This window comes from Triplophysa rosa, linkage group LG15 (genome assembly GCF_024868665.1).
Source record: "Triplophysa rosa linkage group LG15, Trosa_1v2, whole genome shotgun sequence".
Classification (NCBI taxonomy): Eukaryota; Metazoa; Chordata; class Actinopteri; order Cypriniformes; family Nemacheilidae; genus Triplophysa; species Triplophysa rosa.
In genome coordinates, this window is record NC_079904.1 from 2402597 (window position 1) to 2422519 (window position 19923).

A 19923-nucleotide genomic window follows, 5' to 3' on the forward strand; every position below is an offset into this window, starting at 1 on the left:
TTTATGTATTTAATGAAAAAAATGAAAATCTCTCTCTCTCTCTTGCTCTCTCTCTCTCTCTCTCTCTCTCTCTCTCTCTCTCTCGTCTCTCTCTCTCTCTCTCTCTCTCTCTCTCTCTCTCTCTCTCTCTCTCTCTCTCTCTCTCTCTCTCTCTCTCTCTCTCTCTCTCTCTCTCTCTCTCTCTCTCTCTCTCTCTCTCTCTCTCTCTCTCTCTCTCTCTCTCTCTCTCTCTCTCTCTCTCTCTCTCTCTCTCTCTCTCTCTCTCTCTCTCTCCCTCTCTCTCTCTCTCTCTCTCTCTCTCTCTCTCTCCCTCTCTCTCTCTCTCTCTCTCTCGCTTCTCTCTCTCTCTCTCTCTCTCTCTCTTCTCTCTCTCTCTCTCTCTCTCTCTCTCTCTCTCTCTCTCTCTCTCTCTCTCTCTCTCTCTCTCTCTCTCTCTCTCTCTCTCTCTCTCTCTCTCTCTCTCTCTCTCTCTCTCTCTCTCTCTCTCTCTCTCTCTCTCTCTCTCTCTCTCTCTCTCTCTCTCTCTCTCTCTCTCTCTCTCTCTCTCTCTCTCTCTCTCTCTCTCCTCTCTCTTCTCCTCTCTCTCGCTCTCTCTCTCTCCTCTCTCTCTGCTCGCTCTCTCTCTCGTCTCTCTGCTCTCTCTCTCTCTCTCTCTCTCCTCTCTCTCTCTCTCTCTCTCTCTCTCTCTCTCTCTCTCTCTCTCTCTCTCTCTCTCTCTCTCTCTCTCTCTCTCTCTCTCTCTCTCTCTCTCTCTCTCTCTCTCTCTCTCTCTCTCTCTCTCTTCTCTGCTCTCTCTCCTCTCTCGTCCTCTCTCTCTCTCTCTCTCTCTCTCTCTCTCTCTCTCTCTCTCTCTCTCTCTCTCTCTCTCTCTCTCTCTGTCTCTCTCTCTCTCTCTCTCTCTCTCTCTCTCACTCTCTCTCTCTCTCTCCCTCTCTCTCTCTCTCTCTCTCTCTCTCTCTCTCTCTCTCTCTCTCTGTCTCTCTCTCTCTCTCTCTCTCTCTCTCTCTCTCTCTCTCTCTCTCTCTCTCTCTCTCTCTCTCTCTCTCTCTCTCTCTCTCTCTCTCTCTCTCTCTCTCTCTCTCTCTCTCTCTCTCTCTCTCTCTCTCTCTCTCTCTCATTGTAAGGTCATAAATTGTGACTTAATTGAACTTTTCCGTGTTTTTCAATGCACGGTATCCATGACGATTTCGGAAAGCAAAATCAATCATTAACAAATCCAAACACAAACGCTCTGCTCGTATTCCACTCTCCTGTGGTCACGTTCAGTTTTTGCTGCGGACACCCTGCCTGGTTCTCTGGCAGTGTGTGCAAACCTTCTTTGACCAATCAGCAGGCCCCACAAGAGTCACATGACACACCCACAGTTAACAAGACAAAGACATAGTCGTGCATAGTCCATAGTCCTTGCTTTCTGTTTTAAACTTTATGCAGATCAGACACAATAGCATGTATTTTTATGTATATGTGTGTAGAAGAGGTATAGCTTGTTGAGTTGTTTGCAAGTGCGTGTTTGTGCGTGCATGTGTGTGTGTGTGTGTGTGTGTGTGTGTCCAAACACTGAATGCACTCCAGCTGCAGATGTGTATTACAGGAGTACAGTAACAGGAGTACAGAAAACTGTAACTGCATATGGCAGTATATAGTGTATACTACCCACATTTAAAAAATATAAAACATATAGAATATAAAACCAAGTGCACTATGCAGTGTACAGTAAATGTTTTAAACTGTAGTATGCATTGTTAGTACACACTGTTGTCACATGGCAAAAAGATTACAGTTAGCATTTTCACTACTTTTAACTAAATGTTTACAACAAATGTACCTATATAATGAGACAAAAAGTGAAGAAAGTAAAATGTGGTGGCATTGGCGTTTGCTATTCTATAGAGAAAGAGAAAGAGAGAGAGAGAGAGAGAGAGAGAGAGAGAGAGAGAGAGAATATGATTTGTGTTTTACTGGACATTGTAGTGAAATATTTCTGTAAGTTGGCTGCATTTCATTTGGCCTCAAGAGTGTTTGGCTTTCAAAGTGATGAATTTATACATTTTTGAACGGCTTTATAACATCTGTCTCTCGAGGTATGAAAGAGAAACATCTGAGCAATAAGATTTTCTTCTGAGATGTTCAGTGTATTTGAGTGGCTTGTTTTTAGATATTCAAGAAACCCGCTCTTGTGTGTCTGAATGCTTAACGGAATGAATTGTTATTTGGATTAAAATGAACCCGAGTCCCAGACATCACAGAGATTTGAGGGACAGAGACTGGAGTGTCACCGTGAGGGTGAGGTCAGAGGTCATCCCACCCGGGTCATGGTCATAAAGCTCTCGGCTCTTGAAAGTGGTCTTAACTGTGGTCAAAAGTCAATGGCCTTAAAGAAGGGATCAGAGGGCATGTTGAGGTCAGCTCACTCACTTTCACATGAAGAAGTTTTCAGACACTTTGTATGTGCAGATTGTGTCGAACCCTCTGAGGCGGCAATGCAATTAAACTGAATTTACATTAATATAGTAGATATATTACCATTGTGATTTTTTTGTTTTCAGTATGTATCAGACTGCATCAGTGACTGCGTCAGTTCTGTTTTTATGCACGTGAAAGTTTAATATAAAAATAAAATCGCATTTATTTGTAGAGTGTTGCGTTATAATTGAGTGCAATGTGGACTAAATCAGGAAATACGATTCTCTGTTAAAAACCGCATTTCCCAGGGTGCACTGGGCTGTGTGCCAGGGGCTGCTGGGTAACCACCAACACAACCACTATATCGTCATGGAGACTCGACTGGAAGAGGACAGACAATCTGTTCAAGATCTGCCTAGTACCTAGGAAGCCTTTTAAAGCATCGTAAAGCTCCTGACACGAACGCTGTTTCCAAAGGTAGAAAGCATTGGTACGCTGCCTTCAAAGATCATTTCGGCCACATCGTTTGTATTCCTTATGGATGAGACAATCCCAGAATGCATTGCAAACAGCGCAGTGAGGTTTTTGCGTTCAAGATGGCAGATGGAGAGAAATGTTGGTTATGAATATACGTATTATTTGTTTGTTCTTTCAGTGCTGTGCGGTATTGATTATAAATGTTTGTGTGGTTTCTGTTGAAGAAGTTACATTGAGGATACCATTGTAAATAGGTTTTATTTACTCGTGGCTTACTATTTGGCCAAAATGTGTTTTATTTTATGTGTTATAATGTCAGCAGGTTTCTGTGAGAGAAGGTTACGTTTAGGGGTAAGGCATAGTAAATATCATCATTTTAGTACGAAAACATTTGTGTCTATGAAAAGGCTTCACTAATATACTGCAGTGTGTCTGTGTTTTGCGGTTCTTTGTGCATTGTGTGTCTCCATTGACCCATCAAACTGTGTTTCAGCGTTTCCGCGCGATTAGCTGCTCTGCGGTTGGCCGTTTAGCGGGGTTAAAGGTTATATGAGAAGCTTATGACCTTTTTGTCAAAGGTCACAAAAGAGGAACCACAGCTGCCTCAAGCAATGAAAGTTTTCACTGTCTCACGCTGCTGAGACGATCAGAGCTCTTCGGCATCTTTTTAAACTGGAATAGGAGAAAAAAAAACTGGAATCAATGCACACTTTTCCTTTACGCTATACTTTCCATTTGCTCTCCGTTTACTCTTGTGAGTGGAGAAACTCGTTTACGTCTTTAAACGAAACTGAAACTTTCACTCTGAATGGTCGCACATGTAAACTGGAATGTAAAACTGAGCGATCTGAACAAAGGCAATAGTTGGATTTTTGCAGTATGACCTGAAATCAGAGCGATAGAAAATCTCTTTATCTCAATATAAAAACAACAACAACATAATAGGAATTCCATTGGAAACATTGTTTTGTCTTGGTAAAGTATGGTGTTTACTGTATTTTTGGTGTGTCTTGTTAACAGTTTGTGTTTCTGTCTTTAAGAAGTCGCCCCCACTGGGGCCCAACTTAAGTGATGCAATGGACGACCAATCAGCAGCGGATTCTCAGAAAGATGATGAGGAGTCAGTCATCAATCTTCCATCCACGTCCTTCTTTATCCAGCTCTATCATCTCAGCTCTTGTCAGGTCCCCACTTCCCATTCTCCACTCTACCATCAGGTCAGGCCATGAACTGCATCCTGCTCGCTGTGGTAACCTTGGAACAATGACACAAGACTGGCTGAGAGTAGAGTACTGTTCTGTACTCTTTGATGCAACAAGTACATCAGTTGTGTTTTTGGTTCCGGTTGATCTAACTAATGCAGCCTAAACCCTCTGAAGATTTCCAATTCCATTGGAAACATTGTTTTGTCTTGGTAAAGTATGGTGTTTACTGTATTTTTGGTGTGTCTTGTTAACAGTTTGTGTCTCTGTCTTTAAGAAGTCGCCCCCACTGGGGCCCAACTTAAGTGATGCAATGGACGACCAATCAGCAGCGGATTCTCAGAAAGATGATGAGGAGTCAGTCATCAATCTTCCATCCACGGCCACACCCCAGCAGCAGCTGCACACTGACCCCGCCTCTCCAACGGTTGCCACGACACCTGAGCCGCCTCCCGTCGCCTGTGGTAACAAAGTCATGGCGAGATCTATAGCCATGGATCTTGAATATGAGGTACATTTCCTCTCTAAAGTCATAATAATAATAGATACACATTTTCAAATTTGGATTTTTTTTATTGAAATTTGTAACTTTTTGGGTTAATAATAAACAAAATCCGTTTTTGAGCAAGAACACTAGAACTAGCCCGATTCATTTATGATTGATTTATAATTATTTTCAACCTTCGTAAAGGTAAGTTTGTAAAATAACCTGTTTTGACCAGAGATGGCGATAGAGGGGCAAAAGTTATAATTATAAGTTACAATAGAGTGAAACTAAAAATTGAAAAACATGAAGGTTTGATGATGGCAGAAGTTTTGGTTGGTTAAAATAGAACTCCCGTTTTGTGTGTGCGTCAGGACGGTCATGGGTTTGGGATCGGAGAGCTTGTCTGGGGCAAGTTACGGGGTTTTTCCTGGTGGCCCGGGCGGATCGTGTCGTGGTGGATGACGAGTCGCTGTCGAGCCGTGGAAGCCACCCGCTGGGTCATGTGGTTTGGAGATGGCAAGTTCTCAGTGGTGAGTCAGTTGACCGATCAGACACAAGAGAAAACAAGCACAAATCTACAGACATTCTGTACATACTGTACATTTATTCCATTTTTCCAAAATGACAAAGACACTGCTCTACCAGTTGACCTGCAAGAACCGTATCATGAATGTTCTCTCTTAATTTTGTATCCAGGTGTGTGTGGAAAAGCTGTTGCCCTTGAGTGCATTTTGCCCGTCATTTCATCAGCCCACCTACAACAAACAGCCGATGTACAGAAAAGCCATTTATGAAGTTTTACAGGCAAGTCACACAAACTGACAAAAGTGTTTCCATATGCGAGTCAACATTTGACTCTGTTCTGATGGCTGGAAGGTTCTACTTTATCTGTTTAATCTTTGATGATATTCTGCTTCATGTTCAAATGTTCATGCTAAATGTTTATGTTTTGTCACATCGTGTGTTCAGACGGCGAGCACGCGCGCAGGTAAGCCCTTCCCCGTCTGTGTTTCCACGGATGAATCTGAGTCTGGGAAGAGTGTGGAACTGCAGACGAGACAGATGATCGAATGGGCCAGCGCCGGGTTCCTCCCCTCCGGTGCCAAAGGCCTGGAGCCTCCGCCAGGTGCAAACTGATAGAACGCAACCACTGAAGAGTGTTTTATTGTTCGGATCTCATCATTTTCGCACCCTCCTGTGGTTCCTGCATCTCAGCGGTCACTGGTTTCCGTCCGCTGATGTTGTAATAAACTATATAATGGAGTTCATAGTTGAGTTCTAATGGAGTTTCACTCTTACGTTGCATTTATCAGATGGGTTTCAGATGTTTTCAAATATAAACAAATGAGTCTGACATACAGCAAGAGTATCGAGGTAGATAAATGAATGTGGATAGTTCAGATCAGATCATTGACGCTTGGAAAAAACGGATGAGTTTGCATTAAAATATAACTTTATATTGTGAAGAGTTTATTCGTTTATATTTGTATATCCGACTTCTCACTTTTTGGCACCTTGGCAGATCAGAGCACAGTTGGTACGTTGTTGAGATCTTATCAAAAAGTGTTTGTCCTCCATTTAATCTCTCCATTTTTTTAAAAACCGTCTTGAGATATTATTTTGTTTTTTAATGGTGTGTGTGTATTTGTGTTTCCTCTAGCGGAGCGAAGCCCTTATACGGAGGTGTATCCCGAGATGTGGGTGGAGCCTGAGGCTGCGGCATACACAGCTCCGCCCCCTGCCAAAAAACCCAGGAAGAACAGCGTTGAGAAACCTAAAATCAAAGAGATTATAGATGAGGGAACCCGAGGTATCACACACACACATGCAAACACAAACATTCTCACACACTTCCAGATGAGCCAGCATCAATTTTTAATGTTTTTGTTTTTGTTAGAGAGGCTCATCTGTGAGATCAGACAAAAGTGTCGCAATATCGAAGGTGAGTTTTCTTTTGACGTTGACCTTTGACCCCCCCTAAACAAAACGGGATAGTATCTCACGTTGTATAGTGTGTGTGTGCAGATGTCTGTATTTCCTGTGGAAGTCTGAACGTGTCATTAGAACATCCTCTTTTTGGCGGAGCGATGTGTCAGAGCTGCAAGGTACACACATACACTCACGTTTCGGCTGTCAGTCAAGTCTGTTCTGAATGCTGATTGGTGCTGATGCAGGAAGTGTTCTGTGCCCTTACAGAACTGCTTCCTGGAGTGTGCGTATCAGTACGATGACGACGGATATCAGTCGTACTGCACCATCTGCTGCGGAGGAAGAGAGGTGCTCATGTGTGGAAACAACAACTGCTGCAGGTGTGTCCTTCTGTTATACAGATGATCTCAGGTCAGCCGCCTTCTGACCTGTCAATCAACCATTTCCAGATGAAATAGTTATTGCTCATAGGTTGCCCTTTCACAGTTTAGGAGATTTGATGAAGTTCTTCCTTGTTTTATTAAAGCATCAACTTAGAAATAAAAACTGAAACAAATAAGACGAACACGTGAAGAGTATGGAGGTGTAAAATGAATGTAGTTTGTAGAGGTAGTGGTCTTCAATAATATTGACGTTTGATCGCAGACTTGACCAATCTGAGCTCAGTTTGAGACGTGATTGAGATCTCTTCTGAAACTCTAATATTAGATGTCTGTGAGATCTCGGACTCTTTTTCTCAGGAGAAATATCTGAGACACACTTACGAGACTTAAAGGGATAGTTCACCCAGAAATAAAAAGTCTGTCATCATTTATTCTCACTCCTATATAAATGTCTTTGTTCTGTTAACCACAAAGAAAGATATTTGTAAGAATGTTAGTAATTTTCAGTTCTGTGACAAAATCCACTACCATAGTAGGAACAAAAATATTGTATATTTTGTGAGATATTTTGAAGAATTTAAGAACGCAAACGGTTTTGGGGCACATTTGACTGCCATTTAATTTTCCTACTATGGCAGTCAATGATGTCACAGAATTGAAAATCCCTAACATTCTTCCAAGTATCTAATTTATACAGGTATGAAATGACATGAGGGTGGGCGAGTGATGACAGAATTTTCATATTTGGGTGAACTAACATTTACTTTAAGCAACAGCTTATGGCTTTTCCTTTCAATCACTCAAAGTATAAATCACTCTTTGCCGGTTTAAAGAAAGAGAGATCTGTGTAAACTGACTGAACGTGTGTGTGTGTGTGTGTGTAGGTGTTTTTGTGTGGAGTGTGTGGATCTGCTGGTGGGAGCCGGTTCTGCGCAGGTGGCGATCCGTGAAGACCCCTGGAACTGTTACATGTGCTGCAGTAGAAACGTCTTTGGCCTCTTGAGACGCAGAGATGATTGGACTTCACGTCTGCAGCTGTTCTTCGCCAACAACCACGACCAGGAATTTGTGAGTTCATATTGTGTCTCTATGTTTCACATGATGGTTGGACGCCTGCACATATTCTCAACGTTTTCAGACAATTGTGAACAACCAAAACAGATTAAAACACTGCTGGAAAAAGTGTTTGGAACACGGTTGGCATCTAGATGGTCCAAGACAGTGTACTGGAGAAGAAAATTCTTCTTAACTGCCATATTTTTCTTAAAGTGTATTTTAAGAAAGAAGTTAGGAATGTTTGTATTCCCAAAAAACTTCTTTAAAATTGTTTCTCAAGATTGATTTACAAAGCATACGTCATTTTACTCTTATGACAAAAATGAAGATGTTCTTAAGAAAACATTTGAGAACTTCTTAAGAAGGAACACTCTTGTTTGTTTCTAAAGAACAATCTTAAATTTGTCTTAAGAAAGTTTCGTGAATCCTGCCTCAGATAATCCAAAAAGCAGATGTCATATTTTGCCTTTAGATAAAAAGTTCCCCGTTGTGTTTCATTTAAGCATCAATTAAGATGTTTCTACTAAAATTGCTAAATAGAAAAAAAAGAGAAACAAATGAAAAACACACGAAGAGAATGAAGCTGTAGCATTATTGTAGTTTGGGTCAATTTGATGAGAAATGTTTGAGCTCATATTGAGAGCTTCAATAATATTGACTTTTGATTGCAGACTTGACAAATCTGAGCTCGGTTTGAGACATTGTTGAGATCTCTCCTGAAACTCCAACTCTGTGAGACTTCTGACTCTTGAAAAATGCTTTTTATTAAACACGTCTCTCGCCATGAACATGGCAAAATAAGTCATAGGCAGAAAGAAAAGTAATATCTAAGATGCAGATAAGACGTCTCCATTTAATCTCACTGACATCTAGGAGAGATCAGTCATTCACGCTTTTCTTCTTTCTCTTTCCGTTTCTGTCAGGAACCACCAACGTTATTTTCGCCAGTACCGGCAGAGAAGAGACAGCCAATCAGAGTGCTCTCTTTATTTGATGGCATTGCCACAGGTGAGATCACACCTGTCAATTTAACACCTTTTACCACATGTGTGTGTCACCATCATGTCCTTCTAAACCCATGTGAATCTTACTTCCCTCTGCAAAGAGTTTACTTTGAATCGAATATTACCGTCTTCTCAGGAGGAATGGCTTTATTGTTTTCCTCGTTGTTTAAGTCGCTCTGGATAAAAGCGAGAGACAGGAAGACATGCGATTGTTTCCTCAGGGCTGCTGGTGCTGAGGGATCTGGGCATTCATGTGGAGCGGTATGTGGCATCGGAGGTGTGTGAAGATTCTATCACAGTCGGGATGGTTCGACACAAGGGACGAATCATGTATGTGGGAGATGTGAGGAGCGTCACACACAAACATGTGAGTCTCTCTCTCTCACTGTGTGTCTCTGTCTTGCGGACATACATTTGATCCCTCTCTCTTTCTCTGTGACTGTCTTGTGTTGTGTTTCCCCTGTTGTTTGATATCGGTCGCAAAAGCAGTCTTAACAAAATCAGACTTAACCCCGATTTACATTTCGTGTCTAAAACCACGGCGAAAATGCGATGTCAAATGACCTGCGGTGCGCGCGCGGCACTGTGTAAAGTTGAACTATTTCCATCTCAATGCGGCGCCGCGCGTCCACATGTAAAATAACAAACTTGCGCGCGCAAAAGACGTGAAATGTGAATCTCGCCTTAAAGCCACAATATGGAATATTTGGACCGCTAGATGGCGCACTTTCGAAACAACAACAAACGGCGAAGCTAAATGACATTATGTAGGAGAGTGGAATTATGGGACATGTCGTTTTCACCATCCAGAGGCGTAAGGAGATCGCCCATCATGTTCACGGATGAGGTAATCAATGAATTTATTTCATGTCATCGTAATGAATTAGCTCGCAAAAAACGTGGAATGTAATGCTACGTTAGCCCGCGTCTGATATTGGACTTTGTCCATTGATTTGGTAGCGTAATGCTACACAGTTTTACCTGTTTAAAACAGAGTAAATTGGAACGAACCCACAGCATTTACAAGTAACGTTACTGGCTACATATTTTTGTGCGACATATACTGTATTTCATAGGGTAACTGCATTCATAACTATTCAAATAATCTGTGCATGAGTATTTTGTGTACAATAAAAAGATGTGCTTACCTGTCTATTAAAACACATGAGAGAGCGGAGTCTCTGTCCAGTCCAAGTTGGTCGCGAAGCTCTCTCCATTTAGAAAACGCCACGCCGATATTAATCCTTGTTTTATTTCTTCGCTTGTCTATAAGTCTCTACGTTTACACTTTTTTGGGTTTCCTTTACTCGCCAAAGAGTAATCGTGATCCATAATAACAGAACAACAGATGCTGCGTCCCAGATGCTGTATAACCACTTCCGCATTTGCGTGTTGCCGTAGTTTCTACAAACGGAAACTGAGGGTAGTGCGAAGCAGCGGATATTAAGTCACTGATATGCGACAAATACATACGGGCCATTATTTTAAATAGGAATTTCTCTGGATTTGCACATTCCTGGGAACGTTTGGGATAATGCAAGTACACAACTGCATGAAATATATCACACTGCAAGTGATTTTTGGATATTTCATAACAAAATTCTTCCATATTGTGGCTTTAAGCAGCTTTAAACAAATGAAGAGTTTGGTTCTAAAATGAGATCCTTTTATTAAAAATATTAAGAAATCATGTTTTTTATTGTGCATTCCAATTAATATCGATAAAACTGCAGTTGGTTTGTTTTGATTTAAGCCATAATAACTCAAAAAATACAGCTAACTTACAAAATAAAACATGATAACATAATAAAAAACATGATTTTTGAAAATGTTATCTCATTTTGGAACCAAACTCTTCAAATATACATTTAAAAAATCACAACTAATAAGCTCTTCTCACTAATCAAAGCCATTTACTCTGTAACTTTTAAAATAAAGTTACTGAGTGCAGCTGTAACACGTCAGAGGAGACCTGGCCCTCCCGGCTGAGACGTTTTTTTCAAACTTGGCCGTGTTGGCTTGCTCACCGGGAGAGTGCTGATATTAGAGTAACTCGGGGTTCTGTAAATTGAATTAACATTGCTTTAATAGAACGGTCTTACTCGTTCTATACCATGTACTGTACTGTATTCTACAATTTTCAGTGTTTTTCTTTTTGTTTTGTTTTCTTCCTGTAAAGCTTCATTTGAAACAACGCAACATTAAAAAAAGCGCTATATAACTATAGTTGAATTCAATCGAATTTGTTGTCTCTGTAGATTCAGGAGTGGGGGCCGTTTGATCTTGTGATTGGTGGAAGTCCTTGTAATGACCTGTCTATCGTCAACCCTGCCAGGAAAGGCCTTTTCGGTACGACACCTGCTTCAAATTCATAGATATCAATGCACATATATGTTTGTAATGATTACATGGCGCGCTGGAATACTTGTTCCTGATTATGTACTGAGACATTTGTTTTTTTGTGTGTGTGTTACGAGCTGTTGTATTACACCAAGGGTTCCCAAAGCGGGGGTCGGGACCCCCTGGGGGATCGCAAGGCCACGAGGGTGGGGTCGCAAGATGATTATCAGAAGAAAAAAAAGTATTATTAGGAATAGCCTATTTAATAGATAAGTGTAACAAAATATAAAAATATTAGTTAAGTTAAAAATAAAACCATGCAAATAAAAAGCCATCAGCCTTTGGAATTTCCTCCCCCTCGATCGTGACCCCTGAGGTGATTAGCAACCGCATTAGGTCAGGTGCAGCAAGTCATACAGTACCAAGTAAAATATTCATATGTGCATGCAGATTATTTTTCAGGCATTAAGTTTAGTATATTTTTATTTGTCGAAATGAAACGTTGGTTGATATCGACCAAAGACAACGCAGGGTGCACAGTTGCGCACAATGTTTGTATACTTTACCCACCTCCAAGGATAGTGGGGGTCTCGAGTCCCTGGCACTGTTTTTTGGGGGGTCGCGGGCTGCAAAGCTTGGGAACTCCTGTATTACACAATGGTTTTGTGTGTATTTCACAGAAGGGACAGGCCGTCTGTTTTTTGAGTTTTATCGGCTGCTTCATGAAGCTCGGCCTAAAAATGGAGATGCTCGACCGTTCTTCTGGCTGTTTGAAAACGTTGTAGCCATGGGAGTCAGCGACAAAAGAGACATCTCACGCTTTCTGGAGGTGTGTACACACACAACACACACTTAGACACCAAAACAGACCCTCAATTACATATTTTGGTTAAATGATCTAAATACATGGAGGACAAAGTAAACGTGCAGTTATAAGTGCTGCCCTCACGTGGTCACAAATATAATATCATACATCTTTAGTCAAGTGATGAAATGGTTTCAGGATTTCTTAGAAATAGATTCCGTTTGTTCAATTTACTCACTTCAACACAGTTTAACACACAGGAACTGTAGACACAAGCTTACATTTGAGCAACCAGAAAGTGTCCAAATGCATTGTTTATTATTATGAACAGTACGTGTCATGTTTTATCTATTCATATTGTACACATTTGTGAAATGTTTTGCTTAAGTGTGCCGTTTTAAAAAAAATGCAACTTGCTTTGATATTTTATTATAGAATAAGTTGATTCTCATTCGATTCTCGGTATGTTCAGTGTAATCCTGTGATGATCGATGCCAAAGAAGTGTCGGCAGCACACAGAGCTCGATACTTCTGGGGCAACTTACCTGGAATGAGCAGGTATGACAGCGGCTGAAAAACATAAACATCACTTTTACTGATGCTCACGGTTGGGGATCGTGAATTGAACAAACCCTGAACTGTGCTGAGAAACAGACCTTCAGAGACAAAATAATAAACTCTCTCTCTCTCTAATATCTTACAATAAACATTGACCTTTGACCTTAATCTTGACCTCTCCCTTAACTCCAAGGCCTCTGGCTGCCATGGTAAATGATAAGATTGACCTGCAAGACTGTCTGGAACATGGACGCACAGCTAAGGTTTGTTTGTGTGTGTGTGTGTGTGTGTGTGTGTGTGTGTCCCCGGTGGGGACCTAAACCTGAATACACACCAACACATGGGGACTCGTGTCACCGTGGGGACCAAAATTGAGGTCCCCAGGGGCAAAAAAGCTAATAAATTGTACAGAACAATATTTTTTACAAATCTAAAAATGCAAAAAGTGTTCTATGATCTTTAGGTTTAGGGGTTGGGTTAGGGATAGGGGATAGAATATACAGTTTGTACAGTATAAAAACATTACGCCTATGGACTGTCCCCACGGAGATAATAAACCAGACATGTGTGTGTGTGTGTGTGTGTGTGTGTGTGTGTGTGTGTGTGTGAGTGTGTGTGTGAGTGTGTGTGTGTTCAGTTTTTAGGTTGACTGTACGGGACAAAGTTCATGAAATGATTTAAGATCTTGCTCAGATTAAGCTATAAGACATTTAGGTCGACAGTCTGGCTGTGCGAGGTTGTGAATAGAAAACGTGGCAGTCATTCACTCTCGTACTGGCTTTGTTTTTTTGTAGTTTGCTAAAGTGCGAACCATCACAACTCGCTCAAACTCTATAAAACAGGGCAAAGACCAGCACTTTCCCGTCTACATGGACAGCAAAGAGGACATCCTGTGGTGTACAGAGATGGAGAGGTGAGGGCTGTGTTAACCTTTTGTTTTTAAAACTTTGGGATGAGATATAACACGTTCCATGTCCGTGTTACAGAGTTTTCGGCTTCCCCGTCCATTACACCGACGTGTCCAACATGAGTCGTCTCGCCAGGCAGAGGCTTCTGGGAAGGTCGTGGAGCGTGCCCGTCATACGGCACCTCTTCGCCCCGCTGAAGGAATACTTCGCCTGTGTCTGAAACTCCGCCCATCACGCGACGTGACAGCTTCCCTCTCCTTCCTTATTTGCATTTCCAATAAGCTCCGCCCTCTTGTGTTCGTTTCGCTGGAGGCCTGTGAATGGCTGGTGCTATTCTTATACTCAAACTCACTAGACAGCCACATTTCAGATATTTATTTGATGTTTTATGTACGGTATTGTCTGTTGTTTTAGACTTTTGTCATGTTCCAGCTGTGACAACTCTTCCTCTCTCACAAAACTGATAGAGACATTGTGCGTTTGTCTGATAGAGCGGGTGAAATATAGAGCACAAACCGCTGCGGAACAGAATCAGGCACTCTCTGAAAACGAAATACTCGAACCGGATAAACCGTTCCGACCCTAAATCAAGTGTCACACACCGTGTTCAACTTCTGACCTGGTGTCATGCCGCAGGTTTTTAGCATTTTTAGCATCGAGATGTTTTTATTGAAAACTTTGCAACTGCAAAATCCAAATTTCAGTCAGTCCAAACACATTTGACAATGTGTGCGTGAATCTAATTAAACATTAAAAAATATATAATTCACGTTCAAGTTTCTTTTGAATGGTGAAATTCATCTGACAATTAATAAAAATTCACCCCCAAATTCTCACACATAATATTTGTTGTAATGCCTTGACGTTTTAATTGTAAAGTGTATTGCACTCACATTTTTACTGTCATACATAAAAATATGACATTTGAAAACACTGATAATAATTACAAAAAATGTTTCGGGAGGGAAAAGTAAGTTTGGGAATTGTCATGAAAATTAAGCAGTTGCAAATGCAAAATCCTAAATCTTAGTCCTGTAATTCGCCTCATTGTCTTGTGCGAGGAACAAGATATGGTTAGGATATGGTGCGTCTGCAACATGACATTTATTTTCACACACTTTCTATGAGAGAGAAGCTGTGCTTGAAGAATCAACAATACACTGTTTACAGTTGATATGCTATTTTACGGTACTACTACTAGTTACTACGGTAACTCTTCATTTACTCAACTAACTCGACAATGGTGCTCTCTCTCTCTCAGCAATACCAACACAATGCACAGCCATATATAAGGCCTTTAATGCTGGGATTCTATAGGGCACATATAGTGAGAGAGCTTATCACACACGCTTTGTTACACACCCATACACTCACACTGCATACTTAAAGGTGAAGTGTGTCATTTTTATGATGTTGAAATACTTTGCTTGTTTAGAAAAGTGTAAACACTGTGGGTCTGTGGTGCTATCAAAACATTGCTTTGTTTGTGAATTTGGAGCGGGGCCTTCCTGTTTGTTCGACCAATGACAGGTGACGATATGAATTTGCGTTTGTAGCCGCCAGTGAGAGAAATTACGCTTGTCACCTTTAAAGTGTCACAACTTTATTTTCTCCGTGAGACGGATTCTTCCTCTGTCGTCCACGTTTGCTGTCGTCTCTGTGCAATATGACTGCAGCAGATAGATGCCAAAATTAAACCTTGAGATACAGTACAGGTGGAATTATTTCCGTAGGATTCGACAAGACGTTTTTTTCTGAATGCTTGTCCAGATACCACCATGTTTACTGTACATTACTCTGTGTGTGTGTGTGTGTGTGTGTGTGTGTGTGTGCGTGTGTGTTCAGTCAGGTATCAGGGATGTTGTGTAGTTTCAAGACCGTGCATGTGTCTCTACTGTTGGTGCAGTAAATCAGTGGTGCCGCAGAAATTCATGGTGCAGCTTTATGGTGCTTAGTTTCCGTTCCCTGATTGTGTTTCGCGTTCGGTTCGTTTTTCTCTCTCGTGAACTGTGAGAAGGGTCGTCCACACTGAGTCGGCTATTTTTAGTGATGGGCAGCATAAGCAGATTAAAGAATACTGGCTTTCTTTCTGTTTATAAATTGGAATGTCAATTGAGTTGACCACACAATTCACATTTGATGGAATTGCACTTCAGAAAAGCTTTGCTCGACAGATGTTTCCGTCTTGTAAGCCCGTTCCATGTTTTGCTTCATTTTTAGGATTTTTAGGGACAGTAGACCCAAAAACTAAAATTCTGTCATCATTTACTCACCCTCGAGTTTGTTCTGATAAACACAGAGAAAGATATCTGGAAGAATGCTTGTAACCAAACAGTTCTTGGCCACCATTGACTACCATAGTAGGAAGAATTACAGTGAAGTGCTACATTCTTCAAAATATCTTTGCGTTTAACAGAACAAAGACATTTATAAAGCAGGATAGCCAATAAAATGAAGGTTGTTTTCTAAATAAAAGGAAATAGCTAATTAAAAAGAAAATGCAAATTATTGCAACCTAAATTTATTTAAAATTTGAAAATGAAATGTATTATTAAAGAGATGGTTCACCAAGAATGAAAATATTCATTACTGTAATGCGTAAAAGTATTTTTGTTTTAATGCTTTTGATGCATATTTCAAGTTGAATGATTACAGTTATTTTAACTGTCATTACTGTAATCATATTTTTACAGTAAATGAGAAGATAATATATATATATAATATATAAAATAATAACAATAGGCATTTTGTGCTCAATTTCAAGAAAATGATTCAGAGACCTGATCTTAATAGCCGTGAAACAGGTGTCACTGTCTCTTTTGAGAAGAAGAACCTAAAAATAAAATATTGCTGTTTCATTTATAACATGCAGTTTTCCTGTTGAGACGTTATTATGGACGTCAAATTCTGAAGTAACAGTCTATTTTTTAATCCTGACTGAAACTTAGATTTACTAATTGTAATTTGAAAATAGAATTCTGCATCCTGTTTTATATTCAATATAAACGCAACAATGCATCGCAGCGGCCGCCCTTAGGAGTGCAGATGGCTACAGTGTGGACGTCCTTTAAGGATCAGACTGGTGTTTGGACCACATGCTAATCTACACACCGACTAGCGTTACGAATCTACCCTCCTGTGGTTCTGGTAGTCTAATGTATTTTGTGCTTCTCGCTCAGGATTCTGGGAAAGTGGCCCATTTGTGTGTGGTGCCATGAACCCAGGTCACACGGTGCTCCCAGATTCTTGTGGTAAGCGTGGCTTATTTCGGTGTGACCAAAAATTTCACACTTGGATTACACACAAAACTGGATTGCTGTACAATTCTACTCTGTGTTCTGTTTTATAATCCTGTTTCAGTAAACGGGAATCTGGTGCTGACGGAGATGCTCGTTCTTGAAAATCGAGGACTTTGGCCCTCAAAAGAGGGGAGAGTTTATAAAGACAACATTTCCACCAGGAGAGGAAGCAAATGGGGTTTTGGCTTCATCATCCCTTCGGATTTATGGCTAATGTCGCCAGCTCATGAACGTTGTACAATTTTATTTGCAGATTCAGACGTGAACGGTTATATTACAGTCGATTACATGTTGAAATAGCTTTTTGTTATAGTTATGTTATAGTAAACCTCTGCTTTAGAGAAACTCATTTTAAGGTGAAACATCCTGTCATTTGAACATTTTGGAGTGGTTATCCAAAGGTTATCATTTGAAAACGTCATTTAGGTTGTTTAAATTCAATTTAAACTCAAATGTTACCGAAAACAGTCGTTATTAGATGTTTACTTGTGCACAGTATCCCAAAATTGTGCACACTACTCACGATTCACGATCCAGACCGCCTTTCAGAGCGAAGTCGAGTGCATAACCACATTCAAAAAAGCGTTTTGCATTGCCTTAAATTCATGAAATTTTGTTCTAATGCAATTTCGAGCGACGTAACAGTTCACAGTGTTTTGAATGCAGGATGTTCTTCATTAAACGTGTGGTAGAGTCGATTCTTTGTGGCGCTGTGCTGGGTCGAACCGCTCGTAGCCTAGAGTCAGTTCGTGTTCGTTTGGTGAAGATTGGTAAATCCTGTAATGCGACGTGAGGTTTGATTGTTATTAGTCGAGACTTCAGTGGTAGGTGAAATGTACATAGATACGTTTGCATTTTTTAGCATTTTATTACGTTTCGTGTGCTGGTGTTTTCAAATTCATTTCGAGTAATTCTGCCGTGATATTTGGCTAGTGTACGATTATATGCATGTCTGTTATAATAAAGAGGGTCGAAGGCAGAGCTTTGAGCCAGTGACGTCGAAAGGCGTGTCCAATTAACGCATCAGCCAGAGAATCGTTTTCTATATATGAACTGTCGTGTGGGAAGATGATTGACGGGTGATGATGTTGAGAGCCCACCGACCACCCGTTGTCAGCTTTAAAGGGGGCGGGGTCTCGCGTGAGGTTTTTGCAGTGAAGGCGTTTCAAAAAGGTGCTATACAATTTATTCTTAAATGAGAAGAGAATGACGTGAAACTATATCGTAAAGGAATTTAGATTTGATTGGTTTTGACGATGACTGTTTTTAAGTTGTGTAGTCTTGAAAAAGCACTATTATTTTACTCTTTTATGAATATATTAACAAAAGCATTTTAACTTTGTACTTGATGAAAATGTAATAGTAAAAAAAGAAGAATAAAAATGTACAGAATCATGTGTTTAGCCTAGACTTTACTGTAGTATGTGCCTCTCAGTAAAAGAAAACAAAAACGTCCATTCATACCGTATTCATATCCTCCCTTCAAGTCATGTCGGAACGATCGTATTTACGAGATGAGCGCACGGGAACGTCACATTATTACTATTCGAAAATGCTGGATTTTTTTAAAGACCAAAGTTGGGGGTGTGTCTATTAAAGAATCTTTGTAAATGCTGACTGTCTGTTTTGCGTACTGTCGAAATTAAATAGCTACAGAGCTCATCATTCTCTGTGCCAACACAAGAATGTTACCGTTCACAGATAAAACATCAGCTACGCACCATCGCTCCTCATTTTGTTGCATTAATGTCAATGACAAAATTTAAATATGAAATTGTCAGAGCACAGATGTTTTTTTGAGCAAAATCACTCCAACGCGCATCACATCGTAACTACGACTTCTCTCTCGACTTCCCACGAGGGCTTGAAGGCTGATATACTGTGCACTGTAACACAACTGCTTGAAAGTGATGGCAAAACTACATTACCCAGCATTCCTATCTACATACTCCCTCCATGTACTCTTGCTACAGTCAGACTGTAATGTTTGTTTTATATATGATTGTTGTTGCATCAATATTTATTGCCTACAGCCTCGTCCATCTAAATGTCACTGGTCTCTCTCTCTCTCTCTCTCTCTCTCTCTCTCTCTCTCATACTTAAATCTATATCACACATTAAAGATCTCTTTTTCTTTCTTTCTTTTTTACACACTCAGTTTTTATTTACATTTAGCCTCTCTCTCTCTCTCTCTCTCTCTCTCTCTCTCTGTGGCTGTAGTTCTGTTGTATTTCGATGGTCTTTAGGATGTTAAAGTAGCAGCTCATCCTTCCATAACTCTCTCTCTCTCTCTGTACGCAGTGAAAGGGGATGAAGCTAAATAACGGCTTCTTTCCAGTGCACTTGTGCTGGGGAACACTTGAATTAAATGTACTGTTTTTGTGCTAAACATGATTCTTGTCCTGTCTTTCTTGTGTTTAGAGTGAACATCATTTACATGACACCCAGGGCCAGGGGATATTATGGCCCAAAACATCATGTTAACAATACTATTGAAATGTGGGTTACAATTCTTCTTTATCATTATGTGTTAAATGAGTGCTGAATTATTTATGAGATTATCACATGTTGGTAGTTTAACACAATATCGAAAATCACAGTTTTAATATCACCGTTATTGTAAACCGGTATATTATCCCTTATAAAATATACTAAACAATATAATGCAATATATTAAATATTATTTTCCATATATTAAATCAAAGTGCTTATAGCCTATTTTTCAATCAATGTCATTTCTTTCGTATTATTCAATATACTGCAATACTGTAACATCTACAATGTATTGTAGTTATTTTTTAATATAGGCCTATACTAAACTATTTATTATACAGACAGTCAATACGAATCTATATTTTCTTTGCATAAGGGGTGACGCTCCAAAACCCAGCACCAGTAGTGATGTTAAACCCAATGCATTGTCTATTACACATATACGACGGTTATTAGAATATCTTTTTTTCTTGACAGCAATATAGCATCATAACATAGACATAAACAAACACTAGGGGGAGTTTACAAAAAGATATGAAAGAAATTGCAAAGTTTTAAAGTTTTCAGTGCCTTATGTTT

The 19923-nt window shown here is 40.2% G+C and overlaps 1 protein-coding gene across 1 annotated transcript in view; it reads left to right on the forward strand.

The window, feature by feature from the left end:
• Positions 1-19264, forward strand: part of dnmt3aa (DNA (cytosine-5-)-methyltransferase 3 alpha a) — a 37403-nt gene extending 18139 nt beyond the window's left edge. The window contains exons 7-23 of the mRNA XM_057353845.1: positions 4389-4593; positions 4941-5099; positions 5266-5373; positions 5539-5695; positions 6230-6379; positions 6467-6511; positions 6595-6674; positions 6766-6878; positions 7766-7949; positions 8861-8945; positions 9163-9308; positions 11200-11290; positions 11962-12110; positions 12559-12644; positions 12838-12907; positions 13439-13557; positions 13631-19264. Coding sequence (XP_057209828.1) covers positions 4389-4593; positions 4941-5099; positions 5266-5373; positions 5539-5695; positions 6230-6379; positions 6467-6511; positions 6595-6674; positions 6766-6878; positions 7766-7949; positions 8861-8945; positions 9163-9308; positions 11200-11290; positions 11962-12110; positions 12559-12644; positions 12838-12907; positions 13439-13557; positions 13631-13772 — 2089 coding nt within the window. The 3' untranslated portion in view covers positions 13773-19264. The remainder of the gene's footprint in view (positions 1-4388; positions 4594-4940; positions 5100-5265; positions 5374-5538; positions 5696-6229; positions 6380-6466; positions 6512-6594; positions 6675-6765; positions 6879-7765; positions 7950-8860; positions 8946-9162; positions 9309-11199; positions 11291-11961; positions 12111-12558; positions 12645-12837; positions 12908-13438; positions 13558-13630) is intronic.
• The last annotated feature ends 659 nt before the right edge of the window (positions 19265-19923 follow it).